This window comes from Corticium candelabrum, chromosome 11 (assembly GCF_963422355.1).
Source record: "Corticium candelabrum chromosome 11, ooCorCand1.1, whole genome shotgun sequence".
NCBI lineage: Eukaryota > Metazoa > Porifera > Homoscleromorpha > Homosclerophorida > Plakinidae > Corticium > Corticium candelabrum.
In genome coordinates, this window is record NC_085095.1 from 4,953,822 (window position 1) to 4,977,523 (window position 23,702).

General features: G+C 40.3%; 1 protein-coding gene across 1 annotated transcript; it reads left to right on the top strand.

Moving 5' to 3' along the window:
- Positions 1–24: 24 nt before the first annotated feature.
- LOC134186658 (transient receptor potential cation channel subfamily A member 1 homolog) lies at positions 25–23,013 on the top strand. The gene is made up of 20 exons (XM_062654669.1): positions 25–192; positions 249–420; positions 2,874–2,987; positions 6,478–6,653; positions 8,479–8,972; positions 10,806–10,989; positions 11,046–11,153; positions 16,345–16,433; positions 16,491–16,637; positions 16,701–16,812; positions 16,997–17,133; positions 17,192–17,322; positions 17,518–17,819; positions 18,593–18,764; positions 20,879–21,092; positions 21,153–21,366; positions 21,427–21,600; positions 21,675–21,743; positions 22,294–22,473; positions 22,543–23,013. The coding sequence occupies exons 1-20, from the start codon at positions 106–108 to the stop codon at positions 22,783–22,785; spliced, it is 3,519 nt and encodes a 1,172-aa protein (XP_062510653.1). The 5' UTR covers positions 25–105; the 3' UTR covers positions 22,786–23,013.
- Positions 23,014–23,702: the final 689 nt, after the last annotated feature.

Genomic DNA, 23,702 nt, shown 5'->3' on the forward strand with positions numbered 1-23,702 from the left:
CATACAAATATCCGGGCTCTTAACCCCAATCTGGACCCGCGACATCGGCCGATTCTTGTTGTTCGACCTCTGAATAGTAGAGACGCGTCACCATTGCAAAATACAATGGCTCAGCCTGCAGCGTTCAGCGTAAATCAGGTCAGCGTCGAGATGGAAATGCGAAAGCAACGTGTTCGCACGACTCTGCATCAGGTACTGTCACTGGTATGCACTCGTACGTTACGTCTGATTGTATATCTGAATTCTAGGCTTGTCGGGATGGGAACGTTGACGTCGTGGGGTCGTATCTCGACAAAGTAACGCGTAACAACCGACGGCAGATATTGGAGGCGCGAGACGAAGATAACCAGACGCCTTTACACGTAGCTGCACGTTTCAATCGTATACGGGTCATCAGGAAGCTGCTGGTCAAGCAAGCCAGTGAGATATACGTAACGTTTTAGAGACACGCCCAAACCGCTGCACGGATTCCCGTATGTATCGGGATTTTGCATGATATGTTGTGCTCATATATAACGCAACACTTTATTAATATATACATACACACACACACACACACACACACACACACACACACACACACACACACACACACACACACACACACACACACACACATATATATAACTATTACATCCACTCCAACAAACAAGCATCCCCAACAAAACAAAACCCCATGTCAAACTCAGTTTCTAGCAAATATCTATGAATTATCATTCTAGCCACAATCGAACAGAGATCTGTTGCAAAAGGTTGGAGAATGCTTGCTGTAAATTGATGCTGTTATAGGTCGTAGTTTTGGCTACAATAGTTCTCAACGTATGAAGACTTGCTTGAGTTCTAAAGCCAAATATTTCAGCGCCAGAGGGTAGAACAGTCCTCCACATTTTAATACCGATTGCTCGTGTTTGTAATCCTTTCCAATTCTCCTGTCCTTGCAGCGGCTCCAGCCATTTCTGCAGCATCACATACGTATTTAGCTTGGACAGTGTTACAAACTGTTACGTCAAAGCAAGCAGGCCTCCCATCAACAAAGTCTGGATGAAAAATGTCACCAGGATGAGCCTTAGAGTTACTAGAACATGTCTGTTCTCTCCTGGTTGCTTTGTTGTCTATTGATAAGGCATGCCAAATAATGTCACATAAAGTATTATGACGTCTGTTAAGAGCTGAATCGTAACCACAACCCAGCAAATGGTCTTCATGAGGGTTGACGATACTGCCACAAACACATCTGAGCGAGTCAGGAGAATCCGGAAACAGAGGAATGCCAAGCCAAATCCTGATATCAATAATGAATTCTTGTTGAAGCATGGATAGGCCAAGATTTTGGTTTAGGACTGTCCTCAGCTATGCTCCAGCATAAGCGGAAGGGTATTAAGCCTTGCTCTGTCTCTCACACTGCTCATGTCTTTGAGAGATTGAATGAATGATATCCACCTGCGGCTGTGGTGCCTTTTGCGGTGAAGTAAAAAAGGCAGGCTCATCAGTGTCTATGATTTTCAAGTTGTCCAGAAAATCTTTTTCTTTTTCTAATTTTACCTGGCAAGGTTAAAGTTTGAGAAAAAGAGCTTTCAGTGGTATACAAATTCATTGAATCCAAAGTGGAAACATTTCTAGAGCTTCCTGCCTCTAACAAACGCTGAACCAGGTCACGTGTAGCATTGCAACTTTCTAGAAAGGCAGGTGATGATGATTCCAAGGCACTTTGTAAACCTAAACCTTCGAGTTGTAGAGGCAGAGTTTCTTGCATCCAAGCTGGATCCGAAATAGACGAATTGGTTATTTGACATAGTGAATGTGATTGTCTGATGCCAGAATCAAAACGAGAAAGCTGTTCAATAATAAGTGACCAGGAATGGTTCGAAGTACGTGATTTAATTTACGAACGCTTAGACAACTTCGTAGTAACTGGATTGGTACCTGCAAATTCTCCAATTCTGGTAATATACTTTTAGCTTCTAAAACCTTATCCACATTAGACTCCACATTAGTCTTCCTTCTCGCGCGCTCCGCGTGTTTTGGCATGTGTTTTTTGGAAACACATGGAGCGTGCGCGAGGAGGAGGACTGGGTACGAGTCTAATCCACACGACTACCAAAATACTTGATAAAGAAAGATATATTCTCCACTCAGAGCCGTATGTATGGCTCTGGTTGTACTTGTACTGTCACTACAAATGACAGGCAAACTACAAAATAGAAGTAGTCATGCAAATATCTTATGTTGGCTAATATTGGCGTAGTCAGTAACTGTATACAACTGATTTTCACAAACAAAATTTTGTGATCTGGAGCAAATATCATTTGGCAAATCTGAGTGAAACAAACTGTTTATGCAAGTGATTTACTTTTAGTACCAAAGTACTCCTCCTGTTCGCACAGAGACACGATGTTCATGGAGCTGCGAGGCTGCTGAATTTGAGAAACACATATACCGTCTGCAGATGTCACTTGCCGTGGTTGAATTGGTACAAGGTTCTATTTAATACAGTTGTTATACCAGATCCAAACAAGAAAGGGAATCATGAAGCGGCCGTTGGTTGTGAGACAGCTCATGAAGTGGTAAAGTATCATCCCTGGTATATTGTGGTGTCTTATCAATACTGCTCAGTGCAGTTACAATAATGTACAAAGAGGAATGGTCACTTGGCAACAAACTTTGGCAAGTGATTAATTATACTTGGCAAAGCTGCTGGTTGTTGCAAATTTGCAAAATTAAAGTGACTGCAAAAATAGTTGCTTTGGTGATGTCAAAATATATTTTTGACAAATTTTAAAAAGTTGATTCTAATAACTGATTGCAACATGTTTTGATAGACGGCAGAAAAAGATGATTTAGTGTGATTGTATATGTAACATTTATGTCATTAGATTGCAAGTCCAGAACAAAGACTGAAGGACTAACCCCCTTGCACATGGCAGCTCGTTTTGTATCTCGAGAATCTGACCGAAGGCTACAAACAGACAGTGGAGGAGAGAGTGAAGGTACTTAATGAAAAGTTTGTAGTAGTGCAGTAAATGAAATTTGTTTCTATATATTGCTATTTTTATGGCAACTTAGTTACTACGATTATTTTGTAAATGAGATTGAGCATGGATTTGACCAGAGGAGGTTCAACATGCACCACCCTATCTGGGGAGTTGTGACGGGAACTTCAAGCCATTCTGATGTCTGAGAGCGTAGCGATTGTTTTCACAGTTCTGTTTTTATAGTAGCTGCATTGCTAGTAATTTGCTACCAAGTGAAATCTAAGGTTGTGTACCAGTTTAGCTTAAACGCATTTAAAACTAAATCAGTTGAAGAAAGCAACTGTTTCTACTAAGAACTTGGAACATCCGGGATGTGCAAAACAAATTGTATAAGAACAACCTTATTTGAAGCATTGGGCTGCTCTGTCGACTCGCTGAGTTAGAGCAACTGTTAGTTGTCACTGATTCAGCATCTACTACTAGAAATTTGCATGACAATGACCAAGGGCGTCATTGCACCAATGTCTTCTCTCTCTGTGTAGTTGCTGATTTTTTCCTTTATTTAATTAATGACTTTTACATCTTTTAAGGCAATCCTATCCCAACAAAATAGTCAATATCATCAAGACATTGTTGTCAGAAGCCATCTAAGCAAGCGTATAAAGTCATGTGACAGTGAATTAAACCTAAACCACTTTGCTAAACCTACTTCAAAGTAGGTTTGAGAAATCGGGTTAGGTTTAGAATAACTGGTGTAGCACAGGTGGAAACAGATCAATCCTTAAACCAGTTTAGCTTATACCACTTGTTAACTTAGTTATAAACCGGTTTATGCGCTAGTGGAAACCGCCATAAGAGTATTTTGGAACACCACGCTCACATCTAGGCTACCTAGACAGCTGCGTCTTCATCTCGTGATGATCAACTTGAAGGGAGGATTGAGTTCTCGATCGTTGCATGCAACTTCCACTGCCAACTGCGCAAGAAGAGAGTCCAGAATAATACACTAGCACATAGTTTGTACACATTCTATTGCCTTAATTATCTATTTCACTGTAGATGTGCGGGCAGCTAGACTAGACATTAGCTACAACTCATGACAGAAAGTTGCTTGCTGTGTTAGATCACAGTAGCATAAAACACACACGTTGGATGAGAGAAACACTTCACAACGGACAAGTGATCATGGACACGGAACTTCCGTAAACTGGAAATGGATTTTATCGTCGTAGTTGCAAACTCGAATCTTGGGGTCTTTGGATTTCTCAGCGCAATGCTATTTCACAACTATTGCTCTATTCAGAACAGCACTTACTTGCCCAAAGGCCCCACGTATGCAAACGCAAAGACTCGATCGACTCGCGTGATGACATAGTTCAAGACACGTCAAGACGTGGGCAACTATTCCAATTCTGTGGCTAGAGTAAGGTAAAACAACACGTCACATCACAGACGCTTTGAATAGGGTCATGCTTGTGGTGAATAGATCAGCCAAAGCAATGACCATGCCCACTGCTGTAATGCGTGTTCTCGGTTAATACGTGTGTGCGTTTTGTACCTCCTCTTGGGTTTGACAGTGATATGATAGTTTCTTATCCAAAACAAATGATAAACAAAGTGATAATGCCAGCAATTTTGAATTGATTGCAAGAATTGTAGATGTCTTATGTCCTTTGGACTTCTCGTGCCTCTGTTTTTATGTGTGCTTTTGTGTAAGAGGTTGTGTAAAGTTTTGTCTGCATGCGGTCACTGTCAGCATGCATAGCAGCCAAGGTTTTGCAAAAACTGAAAGAGTGTGTTTACCGTACTGACGCGATTAATACCCCAGGCCTCGAGTAAAGTTCCATCCCCACCTTTGGTCCAGGTTCTAAGATTTTCACACCTTTTTGTTCTTTAATTGGTGCTAATTGGCGCTTTCTATATGGACTAGCTTCTTTAATTGCCTACACATTTGGCAACGTGTTCTAGGCAGCTATGCCCAAGAGATGTCGTAGCTTCACTGTTGAATACAAGATCAGCGTTGTTGAATGACATTGAGGCAATGGCTTGGTGGTGTCAAAAGCCGCCAACCAATTTAGCATTGACAGGAAGTGTGTGCGGGACTGGAATGCAAAGTACGAGGAGCTAAAGCGACACGAAGCAACTTCGAAAGGAAAGAAAGCAAGAAAGATGCATGACGGACGTGAACCATTAAGTGTACAGCTTGATGACCGGGTGTTTGACTTTTTGCAAGATAGGTGAAACTTTGGCCTGGCAGTTTCTAATGTCGCACTGATAGACGAAGCAAAGCGAGTTGTTGCAGAACTAAACATTGTAGGATTTAAAGCAAGCAATGGATGGCTTGTCAGGTGGAAGCAACGCTTTAACGTAGGACTATGGCGCAAAATGAATGAGTCTCAAGCCCTTTGGGAGCATTATCAAGATATCGCCAACAAATTATCCAGTTGAGTGAGACACGTGACAGGTGGTTAATTACTTGTCAATTGATTAAGTTAATTACTTTCACCAATTAACACCTCCAGGTGTCAGGTTTTGAGTAAAGTCCCATCCCCTAGTTTACCTTTGATGCTAGCCAACCAAGGGGGTGGGGTATTAATCGGGTCAGTACGGTATATCATGTGACAGCCTGGTTGTGTGCATTCGACATATCTTTCTCCAAATGTTAGTATGAAAATTATCTTTGGAAGTGGTCTTTAAAGGTGCAGGGTCACGGTCAGACTTGCGCACTTGAGCCGATCTCAAGTGAGGTAGCTGTTGTGCCGTAGCTATTATCTAACATATGTCTAAGTGTCCTGGTAAGAAAATCAGTTTCGATCGTTGGTAAGCCCTTGAAATGCTGTTCGTATGTTGCGCATGTGCAAAGGTCAATAGATGAAACTACTGCAAAAACGGCTATTTAGGTGTCGATTGACGGGCACGGCAGCAGTGTAAGCTTTAAACAATACACATTTTTGGTACTCATTGTGAACTGAGAGAAAGACGTGACTATGGCAGATGCCACACATGGGAACGTGACGTGTTCTTTCTGGTCACGTGCAGAGCGTGGAACACCGATCTGGCTCCTGGCTCGAAGTGCGAGGGTGCTTGTTGAATTTTTGCAGTGTAGCAACCTCAGTTTGAGGTTTTAGAAGAAAAATTCCGAGAACTACATCTTAAAAGCGTAGAATCTAGCGAACAGAGTCACGGTCTAACACAACCTCATATTGCAACATCTTGATCGTTCCAGTTCAGGCTATAGAGAGACTTCAGTCAGCTTTGCCTTTCAGTGCAAATTAGAGCATCTAAGTCCTCGTGGTTACTGAGTGTTTGAAAAAGTGCACCCTTTAAAGTTTTCAAGGGATGCAGTGCGCATGTCCAAGCGTGACCCTGCACCTTTAAGAAATATTGCTGAAAGAAACATTTTTTAGTACAGTATTAGTATTGTACTTGTGTGTACTGTTGTTTTCTGTTTGCTTGTCATGGGCTGTTAGTTGATTGTTGCTTTGCTTCTTATGTGTGATTATAGAAATTAATAGCATTGCAGCCATGCAAGTACTTCTGCAGAAGGGAGCAAACTTGAACTCTCAAGATCACTATGGGATGACTCCTCTTCATCATGCTGTGCAGAGGAAGAATATTGAGGGTGCTATGTTTTTGTTGTCTGATGAGATGATAGGCAAGGGAATCAACATCAATATTTTGGTAATTTTGTTGTTGCTATGCTGCTATTGGACTGTCTATTTGCATGTCTGGCTAATTATGTTTACTTAATTGTACATTCAACTGTTTACTAGTCTGTCCACATGTCTGTCTCTGTCAATGCATATATTTGAAACATGAATGCTAATATAGATCATATTATGTAATGAAATTGCAGTATACTGCAAAACAACTTTTGTTTTTATGTTATATATATAAAATAAAACATATATATATATATAATATATATATATATATATATATATATATATATATATATATATATATATATATATATATGGTTTATTAACTTAAACAGCAAAGAAACTACACACTAAGCATTAGCTAGTTTACTTGACCAAAGTCATGAAATGCTTCCCAATATAGTTAACTGAAGTGAAGCCCAATACACATGCAAACATACAACAGTTCATAGAGTATAGAAAAGTGTGTAGTAGAATTTCTTTGAAAGATGCATAACAGGTTAATAAGTAAAGCAGCTACCAGTGTTAAATAATGCACTGTAGTATGATGGACATTGTTTGAGCTGTCTTGATACTTTCTGAAATAATAGTTAATAGAGCTTTAGGGAGTACACAATTTGGCCCTACAAAGCAAAGTACTGTTGTGACATGCAAATGTACAGGCAAGTCTAGTGTGATGGCTTCGTTGTTTGAGACTGGGGCATGTCTCCATTTGTTGTGCTTTAAACTGGTTTAATGTAAAACATGTTTAAAATCTAAACGTGTTTAGTTAGGGAGCGACTCCACTCCATCGTGTTTATCCCAGACTTTGTTGCACCATGTAATTTGTTCTACCGCTATGTTAGAAGATGCATGTGTAAAAGCTTCAGATGATGCGTTGGAGTGCACAGCAATAGTGAGAGATGAGACGTTGGTGGTCCAGAGAAAAAGAAAGAACAATTCGAAGGCACTAAAAAATTAGGGTCCATATTGGTGCAATGTGGTTACCATCATGTGACTGTTAATCCTAAACTACTTGAGCTAAACTACTGTATCTCTGAATCAGGTTTAACAAAAGCTGTTAAGTTTACATTTAAAGCTAGGGGAGGGATGCTGAATCTAAACAAGTTTAGCCTTAAACAACGTTAAAACATGTTCATGCCCTAATGGAGGTGCCCCTTGTAGTCTGTTTTTTTTACAAAAGTTAAGTTGTATTTATTTTTTTAGTAGACATACAGACAGATGTGCATACAGACAAACATAGCTAGACAAGGCAGCTAAAGAGTCTACCATACAAGGTCTGTATGTCATAGTTTGTCTGAGTGTTATTGTGTTATCTATTTGTCTGTGTGTTTATTTTTCTGTCTGCTTGTCTATTGTCATGTTTAGTGCAAAATAATGTAGGATATTAATGTAGGATACTGATTCTAAAGCAAGAGATGCCCGATTTACCGCAATAATGTAGTGACTTCATTATTGGAGATTCTCGATTCCCAGAACCCATTTATAGGCAAAATTGATAAACATGCAGGAGCGTATATAATATTGAACACCACATAATAGTAGTACTAAGTTGTGAATATACCACACCTGAGAAAAGGCAGACACATGTTCAGTGTTCAGTGTACTACTGGTGGCGTCTGTGTAATTGTCATGCCAGTGCCCTTTGGTAGATTACGAGATTTTGGCAGTAAATCTGTTTGAATGTTTTTATGAGTTTGTTGAGCTATGTACAAAGTGAGTAAAGTGTGGCTTGGTTTTTAACCCCCAGAGTAGGATTGTAACATGCATCTTGATAACTGCTGTTAATTGATTAACTATTTGTATGTAGATGGAATTAGTATGGCTATTGCTTTTCTTTGTAGGACAAGACAAAAGTGTCTCCTCTGCATGAGGCTATCCAGCAGCACTGCTTTGAAATTGCAGAACGACTAGTTACATTGGGCGCTGACATCATGGCAGAAGATGCCGAAGGTGCCACTCCACTGCATTATGCTTCTCAAGAAGGTGCTATTGATATAGGGAAGTTGCTGTATCAGGCAGCATCTACACAAGGTGTACAGCGACAGTTGGTTGAAAAGAGGACAAATGAGAATGGGACGTGTCTTCATTTGGCTGTTGAAAGTGGATATGATGAAATGGCAGAGTTGTGTATCCGAATGGGAGCTGATGTGAATGCAGAGATGAACAATGGGTATACACCACTTCACATGGCAGCTAAACAGGGTCACAAACCATCTGCCAAGCTGTTGATTGAGGGAAGGGCAGATCTTGAAGCTGGGGACGTGTCAAATGCTACGCCTCTGCATACTGCTGCAAGATACAAACAAGTGGCAATGGTGGAGTTTCTTCTTGACTGGTTAGTTTGATTTGCATAAGATCGGCTCTGCATGGGGACACTTTATTTAGCCCTGTACCAAATTTCCTACACTACCACGAGGTGTTGTCATATATCATGCAGGAACAGGGCACAACAGTGTGAGAGAGGCCACTTGTATCTCATTGTCTCTTACTGTCATTTTTTCAACTGTAGTTCTAGAATCTAAGTCATGATAAGTTTTCTGGAATGTTGTTTGCTAACTGCAAAAACTACTTGAAACAGCAGGAATAAGTTCAGTTTTAGATTTTAGTGATACCAAGGGTCAAAAGCTGTTCTAATCGAACAGATTCATGCATTGTCTAGAATTCTGTTTAGTTAACTTTGTCATTTTAGTGGTGGTTCATAACTATCAGCATTTTCCTAAGTGTAAAAGCGTACAGGAAAATGTACTTACCTATACAGGAAGTACATATTTTTCTCTTATGTAAAAGTATGTACTTCAATGTATAGGACATTGGCATACTGTAGTAACAAAAGGATGCCTTGTTTGATCTAATGACACTGCAAACAACCGATGGACAATAACTGAGGCAGTGAAATTGAGCCAAGCAAAATATTATGACTCACGTCAAACTTGTTTCAAGACGAGTTAATGATATTTATGTGTCGTTCATGTACAGGAATCAGCTAGCTTATAATTATAGATAAAAGTGAATCTTTTTTAGTAAATGGCAGTTATTAATTAACGAGTGAACTAACACTACGTTTGCTTTAAATTTCTGTGGGCTCTCTAGTTGTGCATTTCTTTTGCATTCTCTCTGATGGTGACCTAACAGTGCTATCTTCCATTCTTATGCATCTTGCACTGTAGGCTCAAATGTCCTGTCGGTCATTTCTCCTACGAGGAGAAAGATCTAGGGTTGAGGTCTTTCTTCTGGGTGGGGGAGGGGGATGACTGGCAGGACACTGGAGCCTACTTGCACTGCTGCATTTTGCACCTCACCTTTCAAGAACATGAGAATGCTGACTATTTCCTATTCATTGTGGAATCCTAATAGACTACACCTTCAATCCTTGCCCAAGTTACGTCATGTCTTCTTGTGAAAATAATGACAACTATGGATAGCACCTTACAGTTTGTGAATATTCAGTGAGTTCGAGTGTTTAACAAAACTTTGAATAAGAAATTCAGTTTGGAATTTTAGAAAGAAATTGCCGAGGTAGAATATTTGAATGGGAACGGACGGTGTTGACTTCTGTGTCACACAACAGCCTGGACTTATGTGACACAGCAGTCAACACCATCTGTTTCCATTTTGAAAATTCTACCTCAGCAATTTCTTTCTAAAATGTAGGTGCATGGTGTTTTAGCAACTGAATCTTGTGGTATCAGCCACGTCTGTAGATGATAATGGTGTTTTAGCAACTGAGTCTTGTGGTAGCAGCCGTGTCTGTAGATGGTAATCCTTCTCAAGCTATTTCTGCTATGTGAAAGACACTGGACAAGACCAGTGTCCAGCATGCACATATGAATAAGGAATATTATGTATTCACAGCAAGTAAAAGTAAAAATAAGAAGCTGGGCAGGTATTCAGACATATTACGAAAATACCGGCCTCCAACAAATGAGCAGTGTTGTAAAACAATCGACTTTACTTGCTTTTAACGAATTGTTGTGTAGACCATGTTTAGATCTAACCAGGGACCACTGGCCATTTATGCTGAGAAACTATTGATACTTTTGCTTCCTTACATTTCTATTTGGAATGTAATTATTAATTAACTTTGTTATATAATATAAATTTGTCAGTTCAATAATTGTGTAGCATGCTATGCACAGTTATGTGCTGTGACATTGTGATTGGTGTTTAGTGGTGCTAATATTGAATGTAAGGATCATGACAGCTTTACACCACTATTGACAGCAGCATCTTATGGACGGACAAAGATTGTTGGTATCTTGTTAGCAAGACAAGCTGATGTTGAGCAGACTGATCTTAATGGAAGGACTGCACTACACTGGGCAGTGAAAGCAAACAACAAGAATACTATGCAGGTACATTATGTACACAGTAGTAGTTTGATTGGTGGTAATGTGGTTGTTTGTTGTAGGTTTTGTTAGCAGATGATACTGGTTCTGGTCTAGTCCACATGTCTGATTCAAGAAGCAAGTATCCACTGCATATTGCTGCAAAGAAGGGTTATGTGGATCTTGCTAAGGTTGGTGGCTGTCTGTACAATGTGGTGTGCATAGTGTACTTAGCAGTTCATTTCTCATACTGAAAGTTATTATGGTGTTTTCTGGTAGATAGGGTTTAGAGTATCTGGCTTTCATTATTAGCTGCAGGTTTGTGTGATGTGATCATGCTTATGGGAGTTACTACTTGTTAGTACATCTTGGCACTGAGAGTGCTGACCAACATTGAACGGTAGATCTAAAGAAGTGATAGTCAGAGTTATCCATTAGCTGAAAAGCGTACGGTGTGAAGTTGCAATGTGATGGGGAACTGAATTGAAGTAGATCGCAAGTAGCATGATTTTGAAAGAATACTGTAAATCCAGAAATTTAGACATCATTAATATTATGTAATCCATGACTCAGCAGACGTGTACCCAGGATTTCCTGGGTGGGTTTCCAAAAGTTAGTATCAACAAGACAAATTAATATCTATCATTGACATAACGTGGTTTGGTTACCATTCACATGCGCGGCCTAATTCAAGCTTGTTGCTATTACATAGCATCAATGATCTAACCGTATTCTGAAGTTAGACTACAGTTCTGAAAAGGATTCTTTAGCACTTGCACTAACAGTCACTCGTGCTAACAGTCACTCGTGCTAACAGTAAAGGTGACACTCACCTCTTAGCGGTTTCCGGGCAACCTGGAAACATGCCTGGATATGTCACTGAACGCAGGCATTTTCATCTGCATGATACATTTGTAAGGCACTTAAGGGAGCAAAGGTACACGTACTTTGTACCGTATTTCTTCGAATAGTGGATGCGTCCTTTATTTTTAACAAGGTTACAGAACTGCGACCTCAAATGAGGATGGCTTGTATTCAAGGGCAGCCTCTATTTTTAGGTCTCTACTTCACACCGTGACACATTCTTGAACGTCACATTTCTTTTGTTGACATAATTGGACACTTTTAAAGGTGCCAAGTGCAGCAGGTTTAGCTGTAAATGCTATGACTATTACTGGTACATATTGCTGCACATTGTGTAGATAAAAATATAATTTATAGACAATGCGTGTAATAGGATGAGATTGATGCGGAAGCATCAAAAGCATGTGATATGGGCATGACCAGTAACTTTGCAGACTAGTGCGGCCTCAATTTGAGGGCGGCCTATATTTTCAACAAGTCCCTTCAGCTGCGGCTTCTAAACGAGGGCGGATTCGATTCGAGGGCGGCCACTATTCAAAGAAATACGGTAGGCATGATGGGGTGTCTCATGGTGGTCTGGGATTGCAAAGACACAGACAGTATACAGGAAGGCACACATTTGTGCCTGAGATGAAGCAATCAGGTTTGCTTGGATAGCTGAAGCAGAAGACATTACTCACACCAAAACAAACATGGTTGACAGACTCAAAGTTATGCAAAATGTATGCAGTACCTAGAATAGCAGCAGTCTGCATAGTTTTTGTCAAATGTCTTCAAATCTATGCCCTCGTTCACAATGACGTAGAAAGTCTTTTGTCACTACATTTATGCCCGTTGTTCCGATGACTGACCTTTTGTGTGGACGAGGCACTAACGACGTCATCATGGCTCATGGGACACTGGAGTGCTACTTTGATGTCTTGGTGTTTATTAACCGCGCGAGTCTAGAGCAAAAGCAACAAATTTTCTTTTTGAACCTTTACTATCACGTATGAAAGGTGAATTGTAAGCGGACACCTTTAAGGGGGTACGTGCCCCCAGTGTCCCTCTGGTTCTTATGCCTATGCCTAACCCTCCCTTTGGGCTGTACAGCTTGGTAAGACGATACCGAATGCAATTTTGGTTGAGTCAGAGTATGAATATCGTGGTGTCACAATCAAAGGATCTCCACTGAAAGATTCTTTATATAAACATGTGCAGAGTAGAGGTAGGCTTCTACGTGCATGGCATGCTGCCGTTGAGCTGTCGACCACGGGGTTGCACGTACATCTAAGATTTAATTTCTCACTAGTGTACTACTAGCTAGTAAGTGACTTGACGTCTCATGCGTTTTTGCATGGGAATAGAGCTAAGGTCAGTGCTCGCATGCTACCGCGCTCGCACATCTACTCTGGCAAATCCGCATGCCGTGTATTTGATGTATTACAGTACTGTATATCATGTACCCTCGTACACGCATGTAGATTCTTTGCAGTGGGCATGGCAAGAAACGATGTGGCAAAAAATGCAGAGGTATTATTGGGTGCGGATTGGAGTCCAGTAGTCCAGTTCAGTAGTCCAGTTCAGTAGTCCAGTCCAGCTAATCCAGACACCCATATGGAAGAGCGACAAGAGAGTGTCAAAGAGAAATTTTTAGCAAGAAATTTACAGCAGACAAGTTTACGATGTGGTTCACCGTTGGAGAACGCCACGCACGTGACTCTATCCATTTCACAAGACCGGATGGTGAATATTTGCTCTTGTGCAATTATTTTGGCTAACCGACACAAGAAACACTAACCCTACCACGAATCCTTTGGTGTTGAGATAAGACACGTCGATGACATCTGCAACCTGCAGCTGGCTGCCTTGGAGCACCTGTGACCAGTCTGCATGAAGTAGTCTATAAAGTTCAATTACTGAATGAAGAGTGGCGAGTAGGTGGCAAAATGAATGGACACTTGTTATGCAACTGGCTGTAGTGGAAAATGATAAATTATACACTGAGAGCAAGATATTCTCATTTACGGCATTTTACATTTGTGTTTTTAGTTTGATAGAGTGGACATCTTGTCCGAACATTCTCATACGTGATTGGACAAATGACAAGTGTTTGAAAATGTCCGATGTACGACCGCTATTTTGAGCACTGCATGCACACCGGAAAATCACCAATAACTCAAGAACGAAATGTTATCTTATAAATCCATAAATGAAAACATAACTTCTCAATCCAAAGAAACCCATTTTGTTGTTAAAATCCACTGCAGTAAGTACATACAGTGGTAATGCATGCGCACTGAGAAATCACTTATAACTCAAGAACAAAGCTTTATCTTGCAAATCCACAATAGGATCACTTCTTGCACACAGAAGCCCTTTTATTGTTAAAATCTACTGTGCAAGTAGATAAAGCAATAACATGTGTGCACACACCGTCCTTTCCTTCCTTCTACGCTACTTAGTTATGAGCTAACGACTCCTGAACGACGTTTACATAAATAGACGAAAAGAAACTGTCGGGTTGTCTGATCTTGATGTTGATGAGCTGGGCCAGAGAAGCAAGTCCAGCTTTAGATCGACAAGTACTAGTACATTATTGTATAGCTTTTGGAACATTGCCGGTTGAGACATCGTTACAGGAGAATTTGGACTAGATGAGATTATAGCGAATGCCCAGAAGTCCAGTCCATATGCTTACTTTGGCAAAAACACGAGTACCCACTGATGGACAGTTTGAAATGGGACGACCTCTTTATAGTGGTCATCCACTATTCATACCGTTGAGATTCACGGGTTTATGGTAGCTTTCCTGGTGTGTTTCCAACAAGATGTTTCGAATGTTATGCTGTAAACGGCCAGACACAGGATTGCGTCGATGAACTGATGGTTGAGCTACAAAAGTAACTCTTGTGTAGATTGTTGGCAACTCATGAATCACTGTAACTGCTGTTGTTCTTCACAATAGGCTGGCAACCACAGAGCTTACAAAGCTCTGGGTGCCGCCGTCCACATCCGAGAACACCCCCCCTAAAAACCTAAACTAAACCTAGACGTCAGTAACTGCCAATTACTGGTTACGCTCCCTAGCTAACAGCTGAGCTCTTGTGCACTACTCAGGAGAACTCTGGGTCTGCGCTAGCAATCTCCTGGAGCCGGGTACTTGCGGGAGGAGCGGCTTGTGAAGCTAACTGTGATATGAGCACCTGAAGTCTCACCTGGATTGTAGTGGCTGATGTCTCATCACAGCCGATGGTTGCTTAGGTCCCCAGTCAAAGACCTTGTACTCCTTTGTACTCCTGATTCGAGAGAGGCATTTGCGTGTGAGTTTCTTGCCCAAGAAAATTATGCCATAGCTTGCCATCACTGTGACTTGAACTTGCAACCCTAATGGGTCCGGGATGTACAAACTTTATTGGATGACTGTCTAACCAACTAAGCTATAGCACCACATGCGTGCGCGTGCGCGCGCGCGTGCACACACACACACACTTAGCCTCGAACTTCCAGACCAGAGAGCGTGCGAAGAGCTCAAATTTGCATTACACGAACATATCATTAACAAATGCGATGAGATCTCAGGAACGAAGAGGAGACGTCTGCCGTTGCTGCGATATCTTGGTGGACGGCATGAAACGACGACTCTTTGATTCTTTGGCAGAATGCTAGCTAGTCTAACCTCTCGAGTAGCGAGACTACCACTACGCTCGACCAGTAGTCAAAGGTGATGGTGTAGTGACGCTGCTATGCATGTCCTGTCACCGCAAGCTTGAAAAGATCAAAGAACTGAAGCTGAAACTAAAACTAAGACGTGTGCATGCACCAGAGTCTTCATTCACGGCTCTGGTGTGCACTTAGCCGCCCAGGAGGATTTCACACACGCGTAATCAGCAGTAACACTTAGCATAACTAATTACTGCTAAACCAATTAGAATTTACAACTGACATTCCTGTTCTAAGATGTTCTCTAAGATGCTGATTGGCTTAGAAGTCTATTTCCAAAATCATTTTAGTACACTGTTCTGGTCCAGACTAGAGTTCGCACGCTCTGTGGTCTGGAAGTTCAAGGCTAACACACACCACACACGTCACACATTGGCAGACTACTATATGCCTCCGCTACGCGTACACATCAAGGCATAATGACAAGTATAAGGTGGAATTGGGAAAATGTACATGTTATCTGTAACCGTTGTATTTGTTTACAATTTTGCAATTATGGTTGACTTTAGAAATATTAGGACTCAGGTAGTTGGATTTTTTGTTGTTAAGCATGACAATGGTGCTTAGTTTCTATTGATGAGGTATAATTTTGCTAATTTTTTACCAAGGCTAAATGACGCTGGGTAAGACAAGACTGTAGTTGACAGTGTAATGAACTGGAACTTGTTTGTCTGTAGTGACCTTACTACTGGAATTTATTGGTGTAATGTTATTTTTTATTCTGTTGAATGCTGTGAGAGCTTTGAAGTGATAACATTGAATGTTTATAGATAGATTTGTCTTAATTGAATAGTACATTTTTGTGAATATATGCAGACTCTATTGTCAGTCGGTGCAGCAATCGATGCCAAAAACGATGAAGAGAAGACACCTCTTCATCTTGCTTCAGCCTATGGAAGAGTAAAGTAAGGCTACATTTTGTTATTTGATAGTGAACTCGGTTTGTGGAATGTTGTTGACAGAGTTGTGCGTCTGTTGGCTTCCCATGATCGATCAACCATCAATGATGAAGATGAGGGGTCTAACATGCCAATTCACTTGGCTGCACTAAATGGACATGCCAATGTTATAGAAACTCTTTTGGAGTTTGGTGCACAAATTGATGCAAGGTATGAAATTAGCAAGATGTTAGTGTGACGATGGTGACAGTAGGCTGTTTCTGTTGCTAATAGGAATGCTTCATTCTGGACACCATTGGATTGTGCTTCATATAGAGGTCAACTTGATGTGGTGACAACTCTTCTGGAAGGCGACAGTCCTATTGATCCTCAAGACAAAGCTGGAGTAAGTTGACTTTTTGATACTAACTTGTATCAGTCTTAAGAATTTGACAGTGATTATGCTGATGATGGTATATACTTTTGTTTTAGCTATGTTGAAATATCTGTCAGCATTGGTTGTAGATGCTTGTTGAAAAAGACTGCTTCGTAGGCATGTTTCAACTCAGTTGTGTTTCGTGTTAATCTAGGTCACGCCACTTCATCTAGCGTCACGAGAGGGTCATATTTCTGTTGTTAAAGTTCTCCTTCTGTGGGAAGCTGATGTCTCTATGAAAGACCTCAATGGATTTAATTGCCTTGATTATGCCATTGAGCATAACAGGATGTATGATTATCACAATTGCATGTTGGTATTGCTTGCTATGTTCACTTTGTAATGATAGAGAAGTTGCTGAAGAAATTATCAAGAGTGAGAAATGGATGAACGCTCTTGCTAGTGCAACTGTTGCTGAGCAGGCAGATGGTACTAAAATAGCAGACACACCGTTGCGGAAGCTGATAAGGAAAATGCCAGGTCCTGTGAGAGGTTTAAGTGATTATTAAATGTATAAATGAAGAGTTTGTATGAGAAAACGAAGTTTACAAGTTGATGACGGAGATACACTGTAGCTAGTTGTTGTGATACAGTATTTAGGATTAACCTCTAGTGAATTGTGCATGATGCGATTGCAAAGTTGACCAATCTTAATCAGATGATATTTGTTTTTAGATGTGGCAGAGGTTGTATTTAATCAGTGCACTACCAGTAATGCCAACTCGCAGACTGGCATTACACAGCAGCACCCCAACTTTGAAGTTCAATTTGACTATCGTCTTCTTGATGATATAGAATTAGCAAAGAAGCTCTATCATGAGAAGGAGAAGGGAGATTCAGATGCGAGTGACGAAGAGTCAGATAGGAAGAGCATTGATACGTTAGACAGTGAAATGTCTGTTGCACAGGAGAATCACTTGTCCACACTGCTAGCTACTCATTCTCATGTGTCAAAACATCACCCTTTGATAATTATGGTAAGCATATTTGGATACATCAGCGTATTTATGGACTGGTGTCTATTACAACTCAATCTAATGTGTTGTATCTTACCCAATGTAATTTTTTCAACTTATATCCCATTACCATGGGGTGTCAAGGAACTGATGGGGTAATAACCGTTGTCATCGCCGACAAGGTGATAAATCGTGTAATACTCCTGTTTACTGGACAATGGGGTAATATACGGTTTATCATCTTTCCATTTTTATGTCTTTGAGTTTTTTTCATTTTGTTGGAGGTACGACAAACTCTTATCAGAATCATTGTCCACCTAATATGGCACTCAAACAGGAAATGAAAAGTCAAACCACACGAGGTTGGGTTTGACAACCCTTGGGTGTTGACTCTGATAAATTCGATATCAACCTTGTGACCATGTGATAACCTGTTGAAGGGCTTCTTTAGTTTTTAAACTTCTGCTTTAGACTCATGTAACTGGTCTTCGTCTTTTATATCTACAGAAATGAATAGTTAGTTAAGCACTAGCAGTTTTTATTTTTTTTACAGGATTTATATACAGTTACATGAGTTTTCTCATTAGCTAGACATGTATTTATAGGGTTATGGTGTTGTAGTATATGGTATGTTTGTGATGTTTCTGGGCGAATGATCCATGAAACATACACTGTAGTCAATATCGCTTTAGCTTGTTTTTGTATTTGTGTATCTGTTGTCTGTTTTACGTTTTTTTTTCTGTGTTTGTGCCTTTATATGCACTAAATTATTACAATGCTTGATGTTTCATTAGGTCAAGTCAAAGAGAGAACGACTTCTAAGTCATCCACTAGTGTTGAGTTTGCTTCGGCACAAGTGGGAGTCATTTGGTCGCTACGTCTACTACTTGAATCTTTCGATTTTTCTTATTTATCTCTCAGTTCTTACAGCCTATGCAACAACACTTGTTCCACCCAACACCACAAGTGAGTGAGATTTTCAGTGTTGCGTGTGTACAGGTATTTGTGTATAGATATTTGTGTACATATGTATGTATGTATGTATGTATGTGCATGTATGTATATGCATGTATGTATATGCATGTATGTAGGTGCCATGTATTGTCAGTTGTCTGTATGAATCTTCGGAGGTAGCAAAAATTTGAAGATAAAGGAGTCTTCTAGGCTTGCATAATCTTACTCAATTTAGTCCTTTACAGCTGCAGGTTCTCTGTGTCTTGCACCACTATCACTTATGTTCCTGCATGCTTGTAAGTGTAGTTTTAAAACAGGTTTGTCTCTGGTGAACATTTGATGAATGGTGATTCACTGTTGTTTTAATTGATATCCTTGCTTACTTCCTACGGGTAGCAGATAATGAAAAGAGGGTCAGACAATTAAATGAACGGATATGTGAAGGTCTTTCTGACCCAATTTTTTGTGCAATGGTGAAAAGGCACAATGTCTCTATTGTTGACAAATGTTCACTTGCTGATTTATTGTGAGCACTACACACCTAGGCTGTTTGGAAGTAACATTCTTTTGCTACCAGTGTGCTACAAGGTCATTACGTAATTTGCATTAGACTATTGATGACACACTGTACTTGTAGGATGATGAATGTCTGATTTGCATTAAGGTATGCAAGGGTCATGTAAGCAGTAGTCGGATAAGCAAGGATACACTGTATCATGATTATGTATCTGAGAAGTGCATGCTGGCTACTATTGACTGGTTTCGTATGTCAAATTATGGTACCTTGCCCATGTAGCTGTGCAGCATGCGATTACTCAGGGCTGGATTCAGAGGGGGTTAAGGGGGTTGTAACCCCCTCTTTTTTAATAGGCGTGGTTTAATAATTTTATATAATTTCATTAGAAAAGAAAATTAGTAATGCTATAAATAACTGCTAACAATGAACCCCCTCTTTCAAAAATTCCTGGATCCGGCACTGTTACTGCACTTGCTTGATTATTTTCCTAGGGCTCAAGTAAGCCCCTAGTTTTGACTTTGGCCAAGACTCTAAGATGTTTACAATTTTTGGTCTTTTAATTAATGCTAATTGACACTTTCCACATTGACTGTTTGCTAGGTTTGCCCCTGTAGAAATGCTAATATTCTTCAACTTGCACATGAGACAGATACCTTATTATCCTTAAATATTAGTTTATATATCTACATTTTAGGTAGTGACGGTGGTTTGAAACTCCACTAATTTAGCAGCATGCTGTTTAAGTATGATAAGTAATAGCTTCGAACTTCCAGACCAGAGTGTGCGCGAAGCGCGAGAACTCTAGTCTGGACCAAGTCGATACTAAATGATTTTGGAAATAGCCTTCTAAGCCAATCAGCTTCTTATAGCCGGAATGTCGGTTGTAAATTCTGATTGGTTTAGCAGTAATTGGTTATGCTAAGTGCACTAGCGCTGATTGCGCGCGTGTGAAACCTGCATGGGCGGCTAAGTGCACGCAAGAGCCGTGACAAAGACCCTGGTGCACGCACACATCTTACTTTTAATTTCAGCTTTAGTTCTTTGATATTTTCGAGCTTGTGGTGACAGGACATGCACAGCAGCGTTGCTAGACCATCACCTTTGACAATGGTCGAGCAGTAGTCTTGCCAGTCGAGCGGTTAGACTTGCTAGCGGTCTGCTAAAGAATCGAAGAGTCGTCGTTTCATGCTGTCCACCAAGATATCGCCTCAAACACGGCAGACGTCTCTTCTTTGTTCGTGAGATCTCATGGCATTTACAAATGATATGTTGATCTAGGTAAAACGATCCTACGCTGTTAGACTACCATTTAGCATCGCTATTGATAAATACTTCCGAAATCGTTTTAGTATCGACTTGGTTCAGACTAGAGTTCGCGCACTTCGCGTGCTCTCTGGTCTGGAAATTTGAGGCTAGATAAGTAACCAATCACTTTTGCCAATTAACACCTTTAGGTGTCCTTTTTTAGAAGTTGTCTTTCTATACTTGACCTTTGACTTTTGCCAACCATTGGTCAGGTATCGTATTGTATAATATGGTGAATAGCAGTGTCATCTGTACATATATAGCTCCTCATGTACATGCCTTGTAATTTTTGCTTGTCATTTAGGTGATTGTTCAGGTACAAAGGAGGGGTTTATTATGTTTGGACATTATTTTGTCATGATCTTTGCTTTTATTCGACTTGGCATAATTGAAGTCTTTCAAGTGATTCATCTTAGGTCAGAGTACTTTGCATTCGGCAATGCAGTAGCAAACGTTATTGAATGGCTCAGTTTTTCAACAGCCGCCCTGTTTGGTTTGCCTCTAAGCACATCATCTGAGTAAGACTCGTGTTTTCACAAGTGTATGATATGGTGCATAAGTGGTGTGGTTTTTGCCAGCTGTATGGTGAGGGAATGGCAGTGGCAGTGTGGAATTGTTGCTGTGTTTTTGGCTTGGTTTAATCTTCTTGTGTTCATTCGGAAGCTCCCCAAAATAGGCATCTACATTGTCATGTTCCTTGACATTTTCAAGACTTTCTTACAGTTTATGATTGTTGGGATATTGTTTGTGATTGCCTTTGGGCTTGCCTTCTACATGCTCTTTACCACTGATGTTAGTATGCACATGACGTATTTTGTCTTGCCTCTTTGTAGTAGCTGTTTTGTTTATTAGATAGCATTTCCAAGCCCAGGAAAGGCCCTTGTGAAGACGGCTGTGATGACGATAGGTGAATTTGACTATGATCGAATTTTCAATGAGGCACCTTTTTTCAGCTATAAACAGTTGTCATACATTATGTGGATCATATTTCTAATTGTTATGCCAATCTTGTTGATGAACCTCTTGGTAGGTTGAGGATACATTGTATCTGAATTGTTTCGAATAATTACTTAATTAGATGTTTTACTTTACATTTGTAGATTGGTTTAGCTGTTGATGACATCAAAGATGTACAAGAACATGCCAAGCTTCAACGTCTTGCAATGCAGGTATGTATGGTGACATTCGTCTTGTTTGTGATGTGCAAGGGGTGCTTGACAGCTGTTCCAGCTACGTAGGTTTTTAAAACAAAGAGTTGGGTGACTTTGTAAGTTTGTAGCTAGTGGCAGTTGCATGTATGAACCAGAATAGTTTTGTGCACTGTATGGTATTTTTAAGTATTATAATCGAGGTGTAAGTTAACCGTTGACTTCAATTGTTAGTTTTTATTTACATCAGACAGGTCCCGAGAGGCTATTTTTGTGTGTTTGTGCAGAAGAGCTCTCAACCATGCATGTGCAAGCATGCACATTGCACAATCTGACAGAAGTTAATTTTTAAGTAGTTGTCTTCCAACCTGTTTCACAAAGTTGTTTATGTGCTTCTCATGGCTTAATTAATTAATAATGTCAGGGTTATTAGGACATTTAATTATTATTAATTAATTAATTTGTTTAGTGGAACTAGGAAGCATACTTCCAATTAAAGGTTAACTAGGCATGCAGAAAGACAGCGGTAGACAGAGATCTCAGATTCAGTGTGTAATATCGTTTTGTATAGGTGGAACTTGTTCTTGGTGTAGAGGCTCTCTTGCCAAGTTTCATTAACCGTCGATTTACAAAGGAAAAGGGCATTGTCAGGCCAAATGACAGGCAAAGTATCATTGGCCAGATTAGAACCAGCGTCTTTGGCCGCACACTTTCAACAGATATTATTACTAGTGTTTTAGAAGATGAATCTGTGAGAAGATCTGAACAATTGTTAGCATGTTTTGTGTGCTTGTGCTTTAACCAATGTTTTTGTTTCTAGACTCCTCTTGAGAGGTTGGAGAATAGTACTGAGAAGCTCCAAGAAGAGGTTGGGCAACTAAAGTGTGACATGAGCAAACTTATGAAGCAAAATAATCGTCTTACCAACATTCTAAAAGCAATAGCTCGTAAACAAGAAGTTAGAGTAGCAATGGCAGATGACGATGATGATGACGGTGAAGATGAGGATAGAGATGATGATGTTGATGGTGGAGAACCACAACATGAAACCGCAGCCACCTGAAATGACTTTGGCTCACAAACATTATGAACTAAAACATTTACTACATAGTAAGTGAATAATCTGAGTTGCTTTCGCTCTTACATTTTGCTGAACTCGATGGTATCAGTTATCAAAATGCTGTGGCTGTCACACTTCTATGGACTCAATGGTCAATTATCAATTTTTAAATTTACTGTGGCATTGCTTTTGTTATTGGACGTAAATGCAGAGAACTTTGTTTGCCTTCAATTGTGAATCTTTCAAATTGTTAAAAAATGGTAGACTAATTTACATACCCTAATGGTATTCTCTGTTCTCCCAATTCTGGTCCTCTTAAAATACAGGGGACAGGACTAAAAGTGTTGCTTTGCCCGTCAGCACCAATATCAGACAGTGTCGCACCATTGAGATATATCTTGCATGTGATTAGCCTCTGGTACCTACTCCAAACTGATATGTTCTCTCCTCCCATCTCATGCAGAGAGCAGTCAGGGGTTACACAAGGTTGCCACACCTAGAATAGGTTTGTAGCCTACAAATTTTTGCTGCAAAAACCGCCTACGATATTTACAGGTGGACCTATGAATAAATAGGCTGTCGAGTAGGTCCTGGCTATCTCCCTAGCAGAGCGTCTCCAAACTTTGTGTAGGTGTTATTCTTTTTCCCTATGCTCAGTTTACTTGGAGAGCTATTTTTGTGATTAAGCATCACGTTCTGGTGATCGTTTGTGTGATTCCGGACCTCATGACGCTAACACCAAACCCGGATGTGTTCACAAACCCTAAAGAATTTGGATGTGTCCAGAATATGTATAGGATAGATACCCTGACTATGTGGCTGTAACCCCTCGAGAAGAAGCCAAGGAAGAGCTGGTGTGGTTGAGGGCAAAGCCCAAGCTGGCTGCTGTTTCTGACAAGCGTGTGGTTACACAAACACGT